This window comes from Amphiprion ocellaris, chromosome 6 (assembly GCF_022539595.1).
Source record: "Amphiprion ocellaris isolate individual 3 ecotype Okinawa chromosome 6, ASM2253959v1, whole genome shotgun sequence".
NCBI lineage: Eukaryota > Metazoa > Chordata > Actinopteri > Pomacentridae > Amphiprion > Amphiprion ocellaris.
In genome coordinates this window covers 29513893-29537785 of record NC_072771.1, presented here as the reverse complement: position 1 = coordinate 29537785, position 23893 = coordinate 29513893, and the positions used below count along the sequence as shown (strand labels likewise).

At 38.9% G+C, this 23893-nt stretch overlaps 1 protein-coding gene across 1 annotated transcript in view; it reads right to left on the bottom strand.

The window, feature by feature from the left end:
* Window positions 1-17196: 17196 nt before the first annotated feature.
* ipo11 (importin 11) overlaps window positions 17197-23893 on the bottom strand; it is a 131074-nt gene continuing 124377 nt past the window's right edge. The window contains exon 30 of the mRNA XM_023282457.3: window positions 17197-19312. Within this exon, the coding sequence (XP_023138225.2) occupies window positions 19148-19312 (165 nt within the window). The 3' untranslated portion in view covers window positions 17197-19147. The remainder of the gene's footprint in view (window positions 19313-23893) is intronic.

Genomic DNA, 23893 nt, shown 5'->3' with positions numbered 1-23893 from the left:
TATTAATGTTAATACTGGTATTAGAGGCTGTGTCTCAAAATTAAAGGTCATTGCTGTCACGCATACAGACACACACAAATATATATATTTAGCACTGCTTGTGTTTAAAAAAAATCACTTAAGAAGAAGCAGTTGAATACTGTATATATATATATATATATATATATATATATATATATATGTGAGTATGTGTACATAGACATTTCTGCGCACAAAATCACACATCATATCACAAATATGAGAACCGATTCCTCACAGTTGATTGATACTGAGTATTTCAAATGCTTGGATTGGATTTTTCTCTAGTATATGATGTTTGTGCGTTTGCTTTAGGGACTCAAATAGATTAGAACCATGGCTCATGTCTGAAAACATCAGTTTCTCACACACACACACACACACACACACACACACACACACACGCATACAAACACATTAAGAATGAACAGTGCATCAGAGAGGTACCATGCATCACCGATAACAAACGACCGCAGGTTCCCAAGACCAGGAGAGATAGATGAGCACTGTCAGCATGTTTATCTGGAAAGTTCTTGAAACTGTCTATTACTATGTGGAGCTGCTATGACTTCAAGAAAATATCCGCGCCTGCAAACTGGAGGAAACTGCCCTCATTACCATCGCATTTGCCATCAGTGCTGCACACATTCACAAACATCATTGGAATGCCATAATCCTTTGACCAGAGTAGTTTTGCATTTGACAGAAGGCAGTATCACCCTTCATCATTCTAGCAGCAGCACACAGCCGCACAACCGCAACCGTGAAACAAGAAAACATTTACTATCTGTAGGTGATGGAGCATTTCCTGTGATGTACAGCTTTTTGCCATCATCTATCAGACAGTAGTTACAGTGTTGACTGGAATTGCATCTAGCCAGAGTGATGGTGAACGAACTCTTTGATCCCCTCATGCTTTATGTCCTAAGTGAAGGTCAACTAGAGGTGTGGAGTTTTTCTATTTAAAATTCAAATTCCCCAGATCTCAATCCAATCAAAATCTGTGGGATGTGATGGACAAACAAGTCCGATCCATGGAGGCCCCACCTCAGAACCTGAAGGACTTAAAGGATCTGCTGCTAACATCTTGGTGCCAGATACCACAGCACACCTTCAGGGGTCTAGTGGAGTCCATGCCTCGGTTGGTCAGGGCTGTTTTGGCAGCAAAAGGGGAACCAACACAATATTAGGCAGGGGGTCATAATGTTATGCCTGATCGGTGTATGTCAATGACGATAATGACAGGGCAGGGCTTTCCATCATTCATGATGACTTTCAGATGTTCATGCGTGCCTCTGGTGTCCTCTTCTGACAGGAAGAAGAGGACGATGAGTAAACACAGATTGACATGACTTTCAAGGCCTCTTTTGTTACTCTTCACATCTTGTTATCATGAGGCTGTATACAACTCGTGCTGCCCAAGGCTACTCCGATATCCTTCTTACTTAAGCAAGAGGTCGATCCACTCAGAGATTTCCAAGTTATTATTGATCTGTTCAGTTGACATGGAAGTTAAGAGTCCATGTGTGCAAACCTTTTAACCAAACTAAGGTGGTTTGCACTAAGGCACAAATCCCTTGAAGACTTTGGAGTCAGAAAACTCTCACATCTAAAAGATTTGCATAGAAATATTTTAGAAGTAGAGTTTTTGGCATTATATAAAGAGCAACTTCTTTGAAAATGGTTTTACATTAAGAGCACAATAGAAACAACACCCCTGTTCCACCCTGCAGGTATACTTGCCTTCAATGTCGACAGGCAATGTGAGCTTTAGAAGACAACAACAGGGTTCCACCAGGGTAATCCAAAAGATGTTAATATGTAAACTGAGGCCCCCCAGCTACGTTCATGTAGGAAGCATTTTTCAGCTGCTGCTCACAGGACACAATAAAAGTTTTATTTTTATGATAGACATTCATTGCCTGAGGTTACAAATCTGAATTTGTAAAAGTGAGGAGTATAGTTCAGAGGAAGTATTCACCTGTGGTGATAAACACTTTTCAAAAAGTAGAAAATGTGCCCTAAACTGTTACTACTGTCTTTCTGGCAATACATTTTCTATGCATGTGATGACATATTCTGCCATTTTGCTAATTTTTTTTCATCACAATGTCAGAGGTCTGGAGAAAGTTCTGACAGACAACACAAAGACAGATAACTGGATGACAATATATTGGAATGAACAGTGAAGACAGAACACAAATTGTTTCGAATGAATACAGAATTTGTAATGACATTAGTGTTCCTGATCGGAGGTCAAAGTGAACTAAACAATGGAATTAAGTGACTTGGACTCCCACATGGGGAGGATCCTAACAAAGACAGAAATTCAAACAAAAATTATGTTTATCTATATTTTGAAATGTAATCTTTTTGCACTATAAGTTAGCTGTTACTGTGGCTGAACAAGAAATGTACTATTTCTAGTATTTAAATGAATATTAAAGCTTCCGTAAACTGCAAAAATTTCAGATTGTGCAGGTTTTCTGTTTTTTTTGTTCGACACCACCGGTCAAAACACTCTATGATATGCATATTACCTTGTTTTCAAAATACTTATCGAATGGGCCACACCAGCCTTATTTACACTTTTTCATCCAAATGCATTTGTACAAAATGTGGTAATACTATTAATACTGAAACACTGCATACAAATGATAAGAATTTGTACACATGCTTTAAAGAATCTACGTGAGCAAAATTACTTTCATTAAGGAATATTTCTATTACAGAAAAATTAAAGGACTTAAGAAAAGAATATATCATTAGTCAACATTTCTGCCAAAATGCCCATCTTCATTACCTGAGAACAGAACCTGCTGGTCTCACTTTTAATCAGTCTGGTGTTTGTGAACAGTTTGAAACTGTCATTGTAGTAATTTTGTCTGCATCCTCAAATAGTACAAAGGATTATTGTCACAGGAAAATCTCAAGGGAGAAATAATGCATCTAGAGGACTGCAGAAAATACCGGTCGAACTAAAATTAACTGATGATTCATCTCAAATCCCTTGATGATGTGTGTATCATTTCACTTCTTGGCCCCATACTTACGTAAACTGGCAATTGCTGGTTTTTGAGCACTATAAATCATCATACATATACACCGTACAGTATCTAAAACACCGGAACACAAACATGCAAATATTGCCTGTACATATCACACCCATAGCGCATACAGTATACCGTAGCTTCTGTGTATTATCAAAAGAGAGGAATTATAATTTAAAAAACTACAGGATTATAAAATAAGTAATAAAACTGTAGCCTGAGGCAGAGTCAAAGTCACCAAACAGGTGAAGCTGAGATTCAACAACGTGCAGAACTTAAATTTTCATTATTGCGGAACAGAACAACTGCATGTTATCTCACAGTATGACAAAGGCGGTGAAAATATAAAGCGTGTTCTGGTGGAGTCATAAGATTTGATCCAATTTTAAAGCTACAGGCCTTGTCACTGTGCCACTATCTGGCTGATCTTTGTGGAATTTCCGTGGTGGAGTATTGAAGGTGATTGGAAGCTGAGTCTATGTTTCACATTTTGGTATGTACAGCAGTCTGCAGCTCTCACTGTGAAATACAATAGTGCATCTACCTACCAATCAGTCCACTGCTTCCTGCTGCAGCCTACATGCTGTGTGGATTTGACCATTGTAACACCACATTAGAAATTCTAGGTTAGGGATTTCAGTGTATTTGTGTTCATGGTGTGGGTGTGTGTGTGTGATTCTCCATAGGTATATCTAATATAAAGCATGACAAACAGTTATTTCCACTCCAGTGAAGCATCACGACGGAAAATTTCACTTCCCCTTGACGCCCACCACCTCAAAAGAGGCCGGTTCAATATCAATTTTCACAACAGGTTTAGACTGCCTACTCACACATAAATGCACCCAAAGCATCAACACATCCGGTGCCATTGAAATGTTTACTATATGTAGTATAGAGGGTGGTAACACCCATATTCAGATGCTGTACACATAGCTATATTTAACTGAAAATTGGCTAAAATTCACAGGGGTTATACACTCCGGAAGAAGGTATAAGTCAAGGGGAAAAAAAGACAAGAAATGGATGGAAAGGAGTTCATGCATGTCTGTGGATTGAAGTCTTGTTTTTCCTCAAAGGCTTAGTTTGTGATTGTTCTTTAAATCCTCTAAAGCTGATTTGACCTCATGCTGCCCAAGAAAGACCAATTGCTGTTAACCTTCCCGGTGCACAAGTGTTTATGTAAGTATCAAAGGAGAACGTTGATGCAGGGGATTATGTGTGCCTGAGCAAACAGGGTGCAACACAAGAAGAGGGAGAGGGAGTTGGAGAAGAGAGACTGAGGATGTTGTGAAGGTATGTTTGTGTGTATATAGAATATTTATACAACTTTCTTATAGTTTCCTGCATCAGTGACACTAATACTAGCAGCTGCATGGAAGCAGAGCCTCTATAAACTGTTGAGCCTGCACTGATATGCCTGCACAATGGAATTTTGGTGCATTTGTAACTAGGAAAAACATCCTTATTTCACTTAAAATTGCAGCAGAGGGTCAACTACATTCCTCCAAAAAAATACTCGACAGGAATATGGGCTTTTATCACTCAAAAAAAAAAAAGACGCTTCACATAACCACTGCACCAAATAACATCGTTAACAGTCACCTTGCTTTTGTTTATGAATCTGTTATGATAACCAGAACAAAGAAGCTGCAGCTGCCGGGCTGTTCATTGTTATGTATTTCATAGCTTCTGACAACTTTCATCAGAGTACTTCAGCTTTTAATGTATTCACTTCTAAGATTGCCTTTCCTCTTATCTCAGCCCTCCTTCTTCTTCCTCTGCTCGCATCTCACCACAGAATCACAGATGACTGTCAATGAACTCCCCACTAACGATTTTCTTTGCCTTCTAACCTCACTTTACAGAACACTGCCAAACCATTTTCAGTTTTTCTCCTCCACCTGTCAGTAGTAGAAAAGGAGCTGGAGGAGGAGAACTAAAGGTGCGATGATTGATTTGATCAAAGGCAATCAGAGAAAGGACTTATAGCTGCTAATTGAGCAATTGGGGTTGGGGGGGGGGGTCCTCAGAGGTCACGTGGTGTTTTAGTTTCTGCCGCATCTCTGTGCAACAAACCCACACACCGCAGTAATCCTTCAAACATATCACGCACACTTTTCTGGCAGGTGGGCGGCCAGGAGATGTTTGCAGAATTAACAGGTCTGCTATCAAAAGGCTTCCCAATAAAAGACAGTTGCACAGAGGGACAGGAAGGAAGGCAATTTAAAAAAAAGGAGGGGGGGAGGGGAGTGAGTGCAGCTGAGAGATGGGAAGAACAGAAGAAAAACAATATCAGTATGCAACACGTATTTAAAAAATGATTGAGTCGAAGCAAGCACGAGCAGATTAAACACTGACAGGAGACCATGTAGGAACAGTTTTTCTCTGATCTGTTACAATTTAAGAGATAAGTACCATTAGTTTAAGTTGCAGGTTTGATCTTCCCTAACCCCCTTTCATCTTGATAAAACAGCCATATTTCACTATAGATTCACACTTTTGAACAAACGGGAAAGGTGCAAGGTTAAGAGGATCAGGTCATGACTGTCGAGATATATTTCTAGTATAGAAAGTCTCCGCAGGATAATAGAATGACAGGAACAGTTGAGTCTTTTCCGAGTCTTTCTGTATATTTTTCTCAATCACAAAAGCACATTAAATGCACTTAATAACAGGGACATATTTATAGTTGTACAGCAATAATGATGCCACAATGATGTCAGTCTTTTGCAACACAAATGCAATTCCAAAATGGAAATTCAAATTTTTGGGGTATCAAGCTTGGCTGCATGATGCATTGAAATGAAACATGCCAACTTAGTTCAGGATAAAATGAGATGAGTCTTTAAAAATAATGAACTATTATTATTCTACACAGGACTCACAAAGGCCAGACAGTATTTTCCGACTGTTTTTGCTTTCAGATTCTTAACATTGAAGCAGTATCTACTGACCACACACCACAATCATGAACTTCACATTGACATGAGCACACAGGGACTTTTTTAGTGAAGGTACCTTCTATTTCAAAGCAAATATTAGAAAAGATTTATCATTTTGCTGAATAGGAATACATGTAATATATTTATTAATCTACAAAAGGCCCTGACTCCCAACTTAGGTGCCCCTGATCTCGTATTTCTGTGTCACAACGCTTTAAAATAAAGGCCCCAAGTCTCTGAAAAAACGGAGAGAGCTGCACAGATCCCTGCCTCTCATTTGCACATAATCCACTGTTATGTACCGTCATAAAGAGTTCACAGCAGAGCGAGAAATTATACAGAGCAAACACATTCAGATGAATGACACCTCTACTGCGAGACATGTGTATCAAACAGGCTGCGTACGGAGCTATAATATCATAAGCAAATGCGGTTGCAGATCAAATCCTTTCTTCAGCTTGTAAATCCCCTATAATGCAAAATTGAAACCACAGGCAATCAGGTAATCCAGCAAGGTGTCTGAACCTCCGGGGCACCCATAAATCTCTCGCTGAGATTCCTCCCCATCGTGGGACTACCACATGTGGGAGCTGGAGGGGGCCAACAGGTTTTTCGAGTGTTGCTCACTTCAGCTGAGGAGAAAATTGGAAGGATACCATGCTGTTTTTGATATTACAAGGAGGCGACGAAGTGCCTTGTTACACCACTGTGAACATGTTTCTCTTTTTGAAGTTGCAGTGATTAGACAGGAATTGTAATGGCTGAGTTCTGCCGTGCTACTAGTCTCATTGTGGACCTGGATTGAGGCGTACACTTTTGCAGGGAAATGCCTGTATAATATTCATAAATGCAACCTTACAATCTCTTTTCCTGGCAGGGAAAATAATGACAGCTCTCCCATCCAATATTAATCAGCCACCAGCAGAGAGAGACAGAGAATGAGCAAGAATAAAGGGGTTGAAGTATGAAAGGAGGGATGTGGCGAGCATGTGATTGCGTGTTTGATAGTGATTTCACCCTCCACTTACTCCGCTCTCTGATCACGCACTCCAGTTACAGGTACTTCAGTGAACCTGTAACCACTCTGTCAAACATCTGTCAAGAGGCTGACGACGTGATTATCGCAGGCCATATCAAACAAAAACCCACAGTCATTACGGCCGCCGTGCCGTAATTAAACCTGCAGCCTATTAGGTGTTGTGAAATTAACCAATGGCAATTTTATCTTAGGCTTTAACGGATGTCGTTCAGCTAATTACAATCAACACCATGTTCCACGGATGGTGAGAGGGAGAGAGGAGTACCAGATTCTGACGGCAAACACTCCCTGCAGCTGAGATGTGGAACTGAGCCAGCAAAGTCACTCAGTCCCAGCTGCAGCAGCCAAGTGCAGCAAAAAAAAAAAAAAAAAAGCCAGATTATCTCCCGGTTGACTTGCTGTTTTCCTCACAGAGCTGGACACAATAACAAGAGCACCTCTGTCGTTTAATTCAATCAAGTACAAAAGCGCTGCAGACATTATGGATGTGGCCTCGATTTTGTCTGAGGTATCGATTCACCTCTGCAAGGATTTTTGGATTCTGACATCTTATGCTGTGTAAAGCGTTCCAGCAACCGTGTGTCGGCACAAATTCAAATGATAATGGGACATTTCCCTGCTGGTGAGATGTCATTTTGCTTTCAGTTTCTGCACCCAAACACAAAAGATTGTACAAACAGAGACCTTGTTCCCTTCTTTCTGTCACATATATATATAAGACTTGCTTTAAGTTATGTTTTTTTTTGTTTCTGAAGCATATTTGAATCTTTCACTCTGCAAAAATCTGTCTTCTTCATGTTTACAGTACTGCCATGTAAACTGGGAGCTTGCACTAAATGCACCTTAGGTTTGCTGCTGCTCTTGACTCCACTTGTGCTAGAACAGAACAGGCCCGACAGTAAAGAGTGGGACCATTAATCCCGTGGTTACAACCTCCTCACATTTACATACACGACTCTAATTATTCTCTTCCATTTTTTTTCTATGCTCTCTTCATTTAAGTGCCTTTTCTCATCTTTTTACTAATAGCCACAAAGTCCTGAATTTACATGAATACTCTCCAATGCAAACACACAAATCCTCAACAGGCTAGACACACAATCAGTCTTTCTTGCATTCCCAGGAACAAGACTACTCTACCTTTCCGCTCTGTGCCTTTCCCCCCCCTTTATTCACCTTGCACTGAGTGCCATTAAGCAGTGAATAACCGATAAGAGGACATTTTAGTTTTATAATATCACTGATAAGGCGCTGTTGCCGTCTTTTTAGATACAGGCCTTATCTACTTTCCTTTATGGCCACTGCTTATCAATGATTCCTTACCAGACATTTCAAGGGATTGGGCCAGATTTACTTTAGGATTATTTCGCTTCCGGAACTCCATCCGTTTACACTATCATATCAAGGACACTGACAGCCTGAAATATCTATTTATGGGGAAAAGGAGCTTGAATAAATGCCTACTTAAGGTGAACATTCATTTGTGCTGTTTCTTTAGTGCAGAAAAAAAAACAAGACAATGCTCTATAGCAGAGACTGGTTGATTGGAAATGGTTGATTTCTCAGTCTTTGATGTCACAAACAGTCAGCTATGCCAGAATGAAAGCTTTTACAATTAACTATGTCATGGAAAAGCTACTGTGATTCTGAACCTTAAGAAAAGAAGTTGCTGGTAAATTTGAATCTCCTGCAACAGGCTGATTCTGTGTCTGACAGCTTACTGATAGCATAAATGTGAATATTCTTTTTCATTCAGTTGGTCTGTTATAGTTTGGTAAGTTTTGAATGATGATTAACACGCAAATTAACTGACAACCTAAGAGCATGCAGTTGCTTTCACAAGTACTCTTAACACTCATTTCGCTGTTTGTATAAAAGAGAATTCTCTCCTAGTTTTTGATGACATGCAGCTTCAATGTACCTATACATCTTTTAAAGAACTCCTCTGGTGAAAATCATGTTTTTGACCTTATTAACATGTCCATATGGTGTTTTCTCTGTGCTGGAAATTACCCACGGGAGAATTAAGCAGTCAACATAATGACTAAGTGTTTCCACCTTGAAACTGCAGTGTACCAATGACAGTCTCAAAAACACACACTTCCAGGGTTGCATAGGCAACAAACCAAAGGAACTGATCCTATCAATGTCTAGACTTTCCACAAGCAGAAACATCTGTACAATATAAACTGTACTTGTACTTTACTGATGTTCCCTGCATTTTTGTTCTATGCCCTTGCTGCTGTAACGCTGCAAATTTCCTCACTGTGGAATCAATAAAGGTTTAACTTATCTTTTCCATCTCCTTGCAGGATGGGACTTTCTGTATCATTATTCTTCTTCAGAATCTGTTCCTAGTTCAAACATGTATGATTGAATTACTCCAATATTATGTAGTTTAAATAGTTTTACGGTGTTTGAGCAGAGTCATAGGAGAGCTGGTGTGCTTGAGCTGCTGCAAGGGAAGGGATGGTGGAGAAAGAGGTGAGGATTTCTTGTGGGGATCTGCAAATTAATAGAGGAAGCAATGATGTAGTTACATCCAAACCATTTTATGGTATGAAATCATTATTTTTGGGGTAAAATCTTTTCAATAAGTGATTTTGATACACAAAGATGAGTTTTTATGGGATCGAAAGGGACTCGGGGTCACCTTGGACAAAAAAAAAAAAAAAAACAATCGATAAGAAACACTTTGGCTTTTCTCAGCACAGAAAGTCATTTGCTGTAGGACTCATTATTCTTTTGTTGATGTCTTTATGACTATGGTTGACATGCTGCAGTGTGACTTTGAAATTGATCAGATATGCAATATTTAACATTTGCTGCTACTGTACACACATTTTTAAGGAATTATGTAAAAATGGGCTCCTTTTAAATGCATTTTGAGTATCCATACTCCATATTAGCTTCTATATTAGCTTCATATTATCATTCTATGGTGTGTCATGGGTTTTGCCACAAACTAACCCTTTGTATAATGTCACAATGATTTTTTAGTAAAATATTGCTTTTACTGATCAGGATTTGCCGGTACGCCTTGACGAATAATATGTCCTAATTTTCACATATTTCCTCTCACATATATCAAATAATTTCTTAATTTCATACAATAATCATGCTAGCTTTAGGAACATAAGAAACACTTTTTGATATAGTTGTAATGTCAGCCGATAGGATGCAGACTTGTCAAGACTAACATCTACTGACTGCTTTGTCAATATCTAATTCAGTGCAGTGAAAGCTGTGTAGCAGGACTCATTAAGGCGCATCACAGAGTTTGACATTAGAACAAAAGAAGGGGATGATTGTACTTGAAGCAGAGATCTCCTCTGGCGCTCAAAAATAACAGAAATTAAGCAACTCAATTTGAAAGAAAATAGGCTTGGGATACTGTGCTGCAGAACAAAGTGACAAGTGATTGGTTTCAAGGCACCAACAGTCACTTAAAAATAAGCAATACTATAGGTCACTGGGACCCTGGGCCCTTACAGATGATCAATACTGTCGTCAATTCCACACATCACCAATGTTCAGTGTCAGGAAGACCTTTACACATACTCCGAATCCATTTTAACCTGCAAAATTGTTAAATGAATTGTAATTAAATAAGCAAACACACCCTTAGGCAACATTGAGTATAATTAGTTTTTTTTTAAAGCCAGTTCCAGTACAATCCTTATCAATATCAAAAACATAGCATCTCTATTACCTGAGACTGAGAAAAGGAAACAATAACTTAAACTTTTCAGTGCAGCAATGACTAAAATAGCCTGAACATATGGAGTCATAGCTGAAGAACATTTAGTGAATTAGTCTCAAGAAAAATTTGACCACCGATAAAAAAAAAAAAAAAAAAAAAGACTAAACACCTGACAAAGCATTCTTTAAAAAAATTTACTTGTTTTTGATCCTTCCAGCTACAAACACATTTCACTTTAAACTCAAAAAGCACCGGGGGTTGATGTACAGCTCAGGGAATCAACTCAGGAAGTCATACCCTGAGAAACCTGACAATGTGGTGATAAATGGGAGAAAGCATAGCGGTAATGTGATTGTGCTCAATCTACAAGTCTTTGCTATATGAGCAAGACAGGAGATAAGAGACAGAACCATGACCACATTATTACTGGCTGCTCCTCGGCCTGTAGCTTAATATGTACTGCAATACTCTGAGATGAAAAGTAGAACGTCTCCATTTTCACCATTTCTGTTTCTGTTCTTCGAGTGAATTTGTTTGATACTTAGTTTTTGTTATACTGCCATCAACCTGTGGTTTTCATAAGATACTAATTTGAATTTGAGCTATGTTGTCATAATGCTGATGACTAGCAAGTTGTGACAAGCAAATTTTAACACGAGAGTGATGTATGATCCAAAATGCCAGAGGCAGAGGACTGACAGGAACTAGAAGAAATCGTCCATCCACCCATCCATCCATACACAGCTTAATCCTTATTAGGGTCACGTGGGGGCTGGAGCCCATCACAGCTGACTGAGGGTGAAGCGGGGGACACCCAGGACAGGTCGCCTGTCTATTGCAGGGCTACACATAGAGAAAAACAAGCACACTGGCATTCACACCTACGGACAATTTAGAATCAATCAATTTAACCTCAGCATATTTTTGGACTGTAGGAGGAAGCCGGAGTACTCGGTGAGAACCCATGCATGCACATGGAGAACATGCAAACTCTACGCAGAAAGATCACAGGCCAGGCTGGGACGCAAACCGGGGATCGAGCTGTGAGGTGACAGTGCTAACCACTGAGCCACTGTGCAGCCCACAAGAGATCATATTTCTTCCATGTTAGCTTGTCCTCACTGACTCCCTGTAAAATCAAGACAACAATTAAAAAACCCTCTTGTACCATACAAAGCCTTTAATGGTCTAATGGCCTTACTGTACCAAATTGTCTTAAAATAGCACTTTGCTCTCAGACTACAGGGGTACTTGTGGTTCCAAACACAGAATGGGAGGCACCACTAATGTGGAACCAACTCTCAGTAAGGGATTTTGAGGCAGACACCCTTTCTACTTTAGATTAGCCTTTTTAAAAATAAAGCTTATAGTTAGAGTTGGCACAGATGAACCCAAGCTATCTCTTGGTTATGCTGCTACAGGTCTACACTGCTGGGGGACTTACCATGATGCACTGAGCACCTCTCCTCTACTGGGCTTGATTGCACTCTCTATACGTTTCTAGAACACTCAATCATGCACCTGCTTCTCTCTGCAGGTATCCTGTGTTCTGGAGTGAAATATTTATGATCTGCAGTTAATGGCTTCACTGACCTCCCCAGTGTTTGTTTTCTTCTGTGTGTTTGTCTGTTTTACTCCCCTTTACCCTCACCCTAACCAGTTGATGCAGACACCTCCCCCTGAGCCAGGTTCTGCCGAAGGTTTTGTCCTGTTTAAGGACATTTTTTTTCTTCCTACTGTCTCCAAAGCGCTTGCTAAAACTGAAATCTTTGGATTTTTCGGGTTTCTCTCAGCACTATAATAATGTAAGGTCTTCACTTTACTATATGAAATGCTTTGAGACGACTTATGTTTCAAATGAGTCCTACACACATAAAACTGAATTGAATTTAACTGAATTAAAGGCATTTAATCTTTGTTTTTGCATGCGTGTCAAATAGTTCTAAAATGCCCTTTAAGGACTTAAATGTTACAGCCTTGGCTGAATCAAAGTAGGGCAGAACTAATTATACATCACTATACAAGCTATTTTTAAACTGTCAGTCTATGAAATGTCAGTAAACTGTAAAAATGCACATTAAACATTAAGCTCCAAAAGTATAGTTTAAAAAGTAAATTTAGTGAGAATTAACATCAAGATTTTGCATTTCAAGGATTTTTGTGTAAAGTGGATGTGAAAACTTAAGGTGTTTCCTAACTTGAAGTAACATTCAGCTTTGTCCGTGAGTTATTTGTAAGTGATATCTGCTCTCCCCACATGGGGTCATTTCTGTGCAGCATAAGGAAATCTGTCTCGATTCAGAGCTGTTTGAATAGGAGAGTGGGTTAAGGAGTTTCAAAGCCTTTGTTGGCTGCTTATATGCAACTGTCACACTTACCCTATAAAACTCATTAATCAGTGGACCAAAGTGTGACACTTTAATCACCACATTTTTCACATCCTTGTAACACTCTTAAGTGAGGAACATGAGCAGAAGTTTGCGCGCACACACAAGAGCACACAGGGACACAGACACATCAATACTTGTGGTACACCTACTTGAAACACATGCGTTTCGGCCATGTAATGATCGCATATGCCTAGAACTTCAGGTTTTAATTACAGGCTTCCACAGGCAGACAAGAACTGCCACTTCTAATCAGAATCAATACACAAAGACAAATAGGCACTCACCCACACACTGTCACTGATACTTCCCTGCTACAAAAGCCCTCACGCAATCAAAATGACACAATCAGGTAGCTGTCAAAGCAGAGCAAAAGAAGGAGGGACTCAAAGTTTCATGAAAAGCAGGAGTTTTTCCACCGCTGCGTTATTATCCGAGACAAAAAGAGTTTACCTGTCATCATTTTTAAGTCTGGCACACATATAGAGGACATGCTTTAGGCTAAAATGCTTGACAAAACGACTTCAGTGACATCTGTGAAGAGAACTGCATACCTGTACTTGTTTAACACTGAAGAACAAACAGGATTCAAAGGTTTTATAATGAACAGCACAGGGAACCTCAAACATTGTCAAATACATAACCATTTTCCAACAGTTTTTGAAATATTTGTAATATAATTTATATATTGAACTGAAAAAAAGAACAATTATTGGACCAACCTTAATGGACTGCTTCAGCTGGAAACACGCAATTGAATTCAGTTTAACCAAATTTTGTTAACAAGTAATATTAATGCCACTGGTTTGAGTTAGATGGATGTTACTTGCTTTAACTTCATTTTAAGGAGAGTCAACCTGATGTTTCCATTTTTTGCTTTATTCAAACCTAAAATGTAAAACATGACTTTGTCATTTTCTTTAATCTGTAATCCTCCTTGAAGAACAGAGTGGTTAAGATGCACCAGAAAAAACTGGAGGAATATTAACATTACATCACACTATGTTACAGGAGGAGCAAGCATAACTGTCGCACTCAGCCAAAATTAGACTACTAGTTTAAAGGAATGAAGTGTAATTTCAAGTTGATAGAATCCTCAAAGCAGAAAGATAAATAGATTCATTCAAAACAGCAATTCATCAAAGCTCAAAAGCACTTTTTGAAGTGTTTATCTTGACTGTTTAATCAATAGAAACAGAATAGGACAGTTTATAACTTGAATTTTCATCTTGTTCTTCTGGTCTTTATGCTAAGCTAACAATCTGTGGCCTCATATTTAGACATGTGAAATAATCCAGTTTCCAATGCTAACTTTCAAGACACAAATCAATCTGAATTTCCAAAAATATAACAAATTTCTTTAAATCCTCTTAAGTATTTTTACTGGTGATTTGTAGAACATTTCAGTGTCTGCATTTTGTATGTTAAACGCCTAATGTCAACACTACATTTTACTGTATCCTGTGGCTATCAGTAAAGGTAAATTCCCCAGCTGTGTAACATTACAGTTAAGTGAAAAAAAAATTGTAGTGGCAAAATTTCTGTTTACTGCTTTAAATGCCTTCCCACATGCAAAAAACATTAAAAAAAAAAAACAAAACTCAGATCATGCTGGGAAATGCACTGATAAATGTACGGTATGTAATGAAAAAGCATAGAGACGAAAATCAATATTTACCCAAAGTTTTAAACAAGCTGCTGTGATAATCTTTCAAAGGGGAAAGTAACCTGATGAAAAATGCAAATTATTGATTGGAGCTAATCCTCCTGCTCTCTGTCATGCATACCACCAGATAATTACCACAAAGCTTCGCTGATAGTCTACCTGTGGTTCTTATCTGTCTCTGAAGAACTACACAGGTAGTAAGTGTAATGGATGAAAGAGTGGGAGAAGAAAGATGAATGACCGAGTCTCCTGGATTAATAGTGCTGGCAAGGAAGAAAACAGCTGGGTGGGAAGTGAAGAGAGGTGTGGAATCCTTAATCGACTGTTTGCACTCTATAAGCCGCTCGAGTGACCAGTTGCCAGAAGTACATTTATTCTTGAGCAATTAAGACAAATGGGTCGATGCAGACCACCGTTGCCTTTGTTTTCTTCTCCTTTGGCAAGAAAAAAGCCATTAGGAAAACTTATGGGAGTAGTTGTCAGTCTGTAGAAAAGCATCTAAGATTTATGTGCTTTACAGAGCCAGTGGTTACTGAGCAGCATTACTGATACAACAGCTACATACCATGTAACCCCTAAAAAAAGTCTCCCACTTGGTTATTACTGTGCCACTTGCTGAGTGCTGCAGCATTTTTAGACTTCCCCCAGAGCAGCGCAGTATATGGAGAAAGCAGTATTGCTCTTTTGATGTAAGTGTCTCCGAGGTGGACTGGAGGAAGCAGACAGGAACACGACTTACAAATAGTTAAGGAGGCTAAAAAACTGTTTGAGTATTTACAAACAGGACACATTTCTGCAGATCCAAATGCAGCATGCTGACACTGGGAAGATAGTCAAAAAATGTGTTTTTTTTTTTTGGAGAGTGGGAGGTGCAGGGGGTTAGCTCAGGGCCTGAGGTGTTCTTGAAGCTGGCTGGAGGCTTAGCTGGTTGAAAGTGGTGTTGGAGATGGGGGAGAAAAGCAGGCAAACAGCCAGGTATGCTTGGCATTGAGCATAGATGGAGATCTGGCTGCTTGTGTGACACCCGGAGAGCAAGCAGGCTGGCAGACGAGGGAGAATCACAGAGGGTGACAGAACAATCTGGCGAAACGAGCAGAGAAGCCAGGGTTCGTATATACAGCAGGAGCTGATGAGGTAATGGTGAATAGGTGTGCCAGTGCCCAGTGCACAGGTGAAGCCACAACCTAAGATACACAAATACAGGCTGCATTCCAACTGCCGCACCACTTCTCCACTTTTGTGAGGGTAACCTGTTTTGCTCTGTATGCAAATTTGCATGAGCGAGTAAACTGCATCTGGCTGGTGCCGTCATCCTCCTGCGGTTTTACGCCTGATTAGACACAAACCTTCAATCAAGTCCTGCACCTGCATTCAAAAGTGCTGCCAGGCCATGATTCAGTGCCAGTGTATTGTGCAGTTTACTCATGTGTCTCTGTGTTTGAGATTTGTGAGATGCTAGTTTATAGGTAGGATACCCTTCCTGAAGGTATGTTAGATTTTGGTTTGATAGGCTCTATCTTGTTCAAGCAGTTAGTATACATCCACGGAAGGAAAAAGACTGATGGGGAGACCACATGAGCACAGAAACAACAGCCATGACACGAAATTGAAGTCTACCACTAAAAATTACACCCAGACAAAAGACCTAACTTCCCATCTACAAAGTGACACTACAAAACCAGTCAAGAATTGTAATAGAACTGTAATGTTTGTTCCTGTAGCACCATTATAAGGCCACACTTTCAATTTCTCCTATACTTTGGTTAACAATTACATGCAAAACTAATAAAATTTTCATTAGACTGAGCTGCACATCATGCATGCAAACTATGTGCATGTTAGCCTGGTGCTGTTTCCCTATGACTTTAATCTCCAATGTGCCCAAGTATAGCCTCACAGAGCTACTAGCAAAAATGTAGACCCTGGTCCTGTTATTCCCATTAGCTGTCAGTTTATTTCCCTGCTGTCTCCCATGCCATTTCTCAATTTGTGCAATTACTCCTCTACGGTCATTTCCCTATTATCAAACCAACAGTTTCCCTGTTTTTCCAAGGTCTCTTCCAACCTGATCATGGCTTGTACATCAAGTATGCAGCACCCCCACGAGAACACACCCAATGCTAATCAGTATACTTCTCTTTCAGTGTGCTGAGGCGCTCCTCCTCCCTCTCCTTTCCACTGCTATCAGTGTTTAGATCCATGATGACGCAGCATCCAGGGTAAACTGAAGTCCACCAGTCAGTTATTAAACTCGATGGCTGTGCCAGGGCCACTCGGTAGAATCCGGCCAGCAGAAAATCTAGAATCTGAAATTATATCAAGAACTCAGCAGGGTTGTTTTTGTGTCATTAAATACATTTGGAAATAGCATTGCAAATACAGAGACAATTATTCTGGCTGATTACTGCATTTTATTGAAGGCTCTGGAAAACGCAATAAAGATTATTTCCGACCAAAACATAACCAATTGCATAACCCCAAAACATCCCTCTGCAGCCCGCGGTGTTCAAAACTTCATAATAGCCGTCATTAACAGAACAAAAGTAAAGAAATCTTATAAGATTAAACTAGTTAAGAAGTGAACATAATAGTACAAAGTTTTTTGTGTGTGTTTTAAGGATAAGTAAGGCTGAAAGCATAAGGCTGTAATTCTGACTGCTACTCAACTCTATCACAGTGTCAAAGGAGCTAGTGTCAGGATCATCTCTGCCCCAGGAAGGGTGACCAACTTAATGAACGAGAGAGAACCATATCAATCCATAACTTCCAGAAGAACAGATTACTAAGACAGGGTTTAGGTTCACATTATTGTAAAACTTTCAGTTCAGACCCAAATTAAACCACATATTATTGTAAATGAGTCTCAAATTGTAACCATGTTTCATATTTGGCATGAAAAATGTCCCTATACCTCTTGTACAACTGTATTTATTCAGCTATTAATAAGTACCAATATGCAGTCATTTATTAATCTTTAATAATTAATTAGTAATTTATCCTCATAATATAAGTTTGCAGAAAAACTGGTTCTTCAGTGAAATCAAACATATCCAAGCTTCATCTCTATTGCTATCGGTCAAACCAGAAATAATGCTGAGACTTTCTCTTAAGAGTGAAGCATTTTGACTCTTCACAGTGACTCAAAATGCGACTTTTTAACAGCCACTTAGGCTGGAATTTATCAAATTTGTTCAAAAAGAAAAGTGTGATGAGAAAACCCAACGGCATATTACATTTGTAATAAGTCAGCATGTTGAACAAAACAGCAGTGAGATGTGAAAAATGGCAACAATTCAAGATGAGGGTCTTAATGCAACTTCAGCCTAATTTGCACAATCCTGCTGCACTGCTCTGAGGCCTCCTACCACCGTGTTGAAGTATACTGACGTGAGAAGATGAAAAAAATGAGAAACAGTTTTTGGTTATTAAAGTGCTCCGACACGCCATCAATTAGCAGCAGTAAGTATGTACATATAAATGTGGTTCAGCACTCTTACAAATCAACCATTTAAAATCACCCATTTTACAGTCAAAGAAATCCCTCAAACCAAAACTTAAAAAGAAAGAAAAATACTTTTGAGTTCTCTCAGTAGTTACTTCAACTTGACCTCTAGCTATGACAAAATTATATATATATTTTTTTTTTAAATGGAAGAGAAATGAACAAAGTAAAAACAAACTGAAATTAAAATATTGTCATGCAGAATATCATCCATACTTTACATACATACAAAATTACATTTCTTTTTTCTCTTTTAAGAATAGATTCTGTAAACACTGCTTTAGGTCCTTCAGGTTTGGTTTATCCACGTTTCTGCTACAATCTGTATGTTTTTCCATAAAAAATAGTCCAAGGCTCCTGCTCTGGCACCTGCAGATGATTTTTGCTTTATACTCCTCAACCCTTTCGACATTTTTTTTTTAATACCATTCCTTCAATTTTCTACCCATTTCACATCAAAACCACAGAAAGTGAAGAAACTAGAAGAATTGAGTGGAAGCTCTAGTGTGCTGATGTTTTCATGGGAGTGTTTTAAAAATGTGGAAGTACTCTGACATTTTTAAGCACCCGCATAAATCCCATCTTCAGAAGAAAAAAAAAGAAAGATGTAAAGGACACCAGATAATAGAGAAGGGGACGAAGGGTTAGCTGAGGACAGTCGACAAGGCTGAATATAGATAAGGCATAGCATGGGCAGAGGTTGGGAAGGTCTGAATTAGGAGTCCACATGTCGGGTAGACTGTTAGCCTTTCCAGTACATTTTCAAAAAAGGGGGAGGGTAGAGGGTAGCATTAGGCAAAGATGTGTGTGTAAGGTAGTGAAGGACTGAGATGAAATTTAGAGGCCTTGGAGAAACTCCTGGAGCTGCCTGACGAGCTCCGTGTCCACAGTCTCCATCAGGACCCCGAAGCCCTGGTCCCCCATCAGGGCCTGCTGCGCCTTCAGCTTTTCATAGACAAACTGCTGGAGAGAAACGCTGTGCACCGGGTCCTCCAGGGCCAACTGTAGAGGGACAAGGAAAAAAGAAAGCGGAAAATTACACTTAGCATCGCAGCTAAGGAAATGTCTCCTAGTCAGCTTATTGGAAGAGATACCATGGATTACAAACTACTCATTTTTCTCTCCATACGCTGTGCACTTTCAGAAACTATTCAACCAAAGTAAAAGATCCACTGGAGCAAAATAAATTAGAACTTCCTAGTCATCGGTCTGAATAAAATATTTGAAATATTAAAACAATTTAATGCTGTTAATTACATGCAAACAATGATTCTTGTATTTCTCCCCTCAGTGAATACAGGGAAGCAATAATTAAATGTTGGATTCTTCTTGGGTAAGCTGGCACTGGTGTAGAAAATCTGGATTTTGGAAATTCCTTTCTTCTTCTACACTCTTGCAGATTTGCTCAAGATTTTGTCAGTTGATTCAGGGCTGCTTGTTCTGCAGTAACTCTAGATTTGAAAGTGTCGGTTATATCTTCGGTGTATTTTTTCTCTTTCCGTAGCATATTTCATAGCATGGAAAGTATCCAGCTTTCCCCAAATCTAGCACTTTGCATTTTAATGTGGGAGCAATGCGTATTGGATTAGTCTTTATTCTCATGGTTGATTAACAACTTTCGTACAGACAGAGATTAGATACAACTCAGCCTACACAAGATTTATTGCAGCTTATCAGAACACTTTATGATCTATGACTGTGCAAGTTAAGATGTGATTATTTGACTACTCCCCAGCAGTCTGGAGCACAACTATACATTGCTTTTCCATTATAAAGGGTTTTATATTGTGCAGTATAAACAGTGGAGATGAGAAAAACCCAAATCCTATACCCAAAGTGTGTGACAATTCATATGAATAAATGGTCTAACAAAGAAGTTAACACATTATTTCTTACTCATTTCTTCGGTCTCTGTTGTGGGTGGCAATATAATATATCTGCAAATGTAGTTGAAAAGGGCATTCACCGCTAATGCCCTCAAACTGTTGTCGAGTCACTTTTGACAAAAGGAAAATGAAAAGCAACTCAGACAGTTTACCATTTCCAACTTTGACGTACACATCTAACACAGAACTCGCACCAGAGAAAGTGATTCAGTATATGCAGTCGCTGCCATTCATCTTACGCTCAAGAAAGTGGTGGGAAAATAATCCCTGACAATAGAGTAAAAAAGTAAGAAAAAGTTAGATGGCTGGCTCAAGCAAACACATTTCTGCAGGCATGTACACTGTCATTTATTATCCGTGAAGTGAAGAAAGGGTAGTGGCAAAAACAACAGCATGGAAAAGTTTGAAAGCCTACACTCTGCAAATAAATAAGGTGTCTACGTGTACTGTGAACCATTCCACAAGCAAAACCTATTACATTCAATCAACTTTTTAAATATTTCATGTGCTATAAAATTAGGAAAAATGTCCTTAGGATGGTTTGAATAGTATATTCTGTATTATGCAAATTTCCTTTTGGTTTTCAATCTGTCATCCAATGATATTTCTATCAGTATCTGTATTTGTAGGTGTAATATCTGCACATATTGTGGCTCTCTCAATACAATGACTTGCTCTCTCTTGCTTTGATTTCCCCACAGAGCAATTACTGTTTTTATGTGATGTTGCTTGACACTCCACCTCCAACCTTTTGAAATTCAGGTCACTGTGATGAATTTCACATATATAAACTCCCTCAGTGATCAACCTCTTTTACCACCTAACACAAACTTGACATTTTAGCAGGCGTGTACACTCTTAATCGCATATACACAGCAGAGTCTCACAAACCCAAACTTTGGGCCCTTTGAGAAGCACAATATTGTAATGACAACTCTGAGTCTCTGGCCAATTACTGGCAACAATACTTGTCATGCCAATTAGTTCTTTGTCATTACAGTGCAATCAAACTAGTGATGAGTGGCTGTTGGAGAGTGGATTAATGGAAAGCTGTCATCTAACCTGCATAATTACCTTAAGTACAAGGACTTAGTGGAAATGTGTGTCTCTGTATAATACTACATCCTCTATTGAATTGTGTGTGTGGCACAAGCAACTCAAGTGTCTTTAAGCGCTTTCCAGGTTGTCACTTTAAATAAGAAACTGTTCTTAATGTCTTGTCTGGTAAAATAAAGGTTAAATGAAAAGGGAAATGTGTGTGCATGTGTGTGTTAGGAGAAACATTAAGACCAATGTATGCATTTTTAATCTCGATTATCTTATTAAAAGTCTACTTTAATCTAATTGGAAAAATATTCATGATAAATGTTTGCATAAATTCAAATAAATATCTAATTAGTTCTAGTTTAATAGGAATATAAGCAAAAAATCTGTAAGTACAGCGTATAATGCCTCAGCAACAAAGTATCTCAATCTAAAGGACTGCGGGCTTCATGTAAACTGAAATGTCCTCTACAAAATGATGCAGAATCATTCTTAAAACAAAGAGATAAAGTCTGTGCATGGCCGTGAAAGTGCGCACATGACTAAGTTCATTTCTAAGTATCTTCTGACATAGTGTAAATTGAAAATGATAATTCAAGATAAACGATCAATGCACAAAGACAAAGTAAATTTAGAAAAACAGCAAAATGTAAACAGGACAACACCAGACATGAGCTTAAAGACAGAACATTTTGCAAAAGAGGAATGTACTCAGGACATGTGCTGAAACCAGTCCGCAGTGTGGCAAGGAGGCATGAAAAAGCAAAGACATGATTGCTAGGTGGAAGTGAAATTTGAAAAGAGAAGTAAAAAAACACAAGAGATGGGAGTGCTGTCATGCAAGACAAGAGGATACCAGGAACTGGCACAATGACGTGGTAGCAGAAAACACCATAGAGAAAGCGAGTGACGAAAATGAGGTGACGTGGGCTGCAGAGAGAGTGGGCACAGCTCTACAACGTTGTTCAGGACAGAGAGGACGGAACAGATGAGTGGGTAACATGAGAGGAAACAGAGGCAGATGAAGAGAGACAGATGAAATGACAGGGCCGGTGAAAGATCCTCGTCTCTAAAGTAATCCCTAGACTACTGTTGTCCTTTTCCAAGGCAAACAAAGTAAAAGAGTGTTATTGTTGTAAAAACAACAGTGTTGTTCAAAATCGGCCTGTGTCATCAAACACATTTAACACACACATCCCCAAGTGTGCCGAGATCTAGAAATGCTCTCTGAATGACAAATCTACACAAAGACAAGCACAGTGGTACTGAAAAAATCTGCTACATATTGCAACTGGTACCTTAAGAAAGCTTATAATCAACTTGATGAATGAAAAACAGGTACCCCGTCAAAAATGTGTCGTTTAAAACGTCTGATCTGACGTTCTTCTTACAGTCATTATTATACTGCAATAGGCTACTCTGTTTAGTAGAAAAAAAGCACATTTATAAAGTAACAGTGGACACGAAAGGAAACAAAGTCAGGCAGGCAATTGCTAACTGGAGTTAATGATGCAATAACCTGCACTTTTCCAGCTTTTATTTTTATATCCCATGGTGCCTCATGTCTAACTGCAAACACACAAATACCGTGCATCTGTGTGAGCACACACACTCACTTCAGTGTGATGTAATGAGCTGTGGGGCTGCATGATGTATTCAACTGTAAACTGAAAACCGTATTGTGTAAGGCGATGCTGACAGCACCGAGTTTAGTGGATTATACTGCGGGCAAATGTTAATTTCATCAGCTAATTTATGACATATCATTTACAGCCTCGCCAACCAGTCGTCTTCAGAATGTCTGACTAGATTTGTAAGCTGCTCTCAAGTGGTCAAATTTGACTCAGAAAATCATGTTGTTCAAGTCAAGTGCTTGTCACACATGTTTAAATGGCATCATGCTTATATAAGACACAAGCAAAAAAAATCCTGTGCTGCTTTAAAATGCAAAAAAGGCTTTAGTATAATTGGTTTAAACTAACCAGAGTTGTATGTTAGAATCTGACAGTTTAGTTTGTATTATTAAATTATTCTGAACTATCTAAATATTTATTGTGTAAAATGAGTGAGTACAGTCTTTTTGACTTTGCTGCTAAACACAGCTGATGGACCTACTTTTGTGATCATCAGTACTATTTACTTTACAATTTAACACAAATTCACCATATACAATAGCGGCTGTCATTTACAGACTTTTTACTACAGAAAAAGAAAAATCTGCCTAGTGATTTAATTAGGGTTTGAAATGTTACCCCCAAGCTGTTGTGTCACACTGGTAATCAAAACAAATCATTTTACAGTACTGACATTTTTCTGACAGGAGCAGCATAAATATGGGTTAATCACAGCAGTGTGATCGGCTCTATCAATATTTAAAATTAACTAGCAATGACTACGTGTATATTTGTTTCTGCTGCCAATTATGTAATAGACAGAAAACGCATTCTGTCATTATATGATCTGTTAGTCAGAAATCGAGCTATTGTTTACTGATCAAATCTAGGTTTTGACGACGTCATCTGATGAAGTCAAATGCAAATTAATGATAGTGGTAGTGTAATGTGTTGACATTTATTATAAATGGTGAGAACAGCTTCTTTGCCTCATGGATGTATCGAGGACACGGCCAAGAGTTCTGCTTCATGTTTCACCA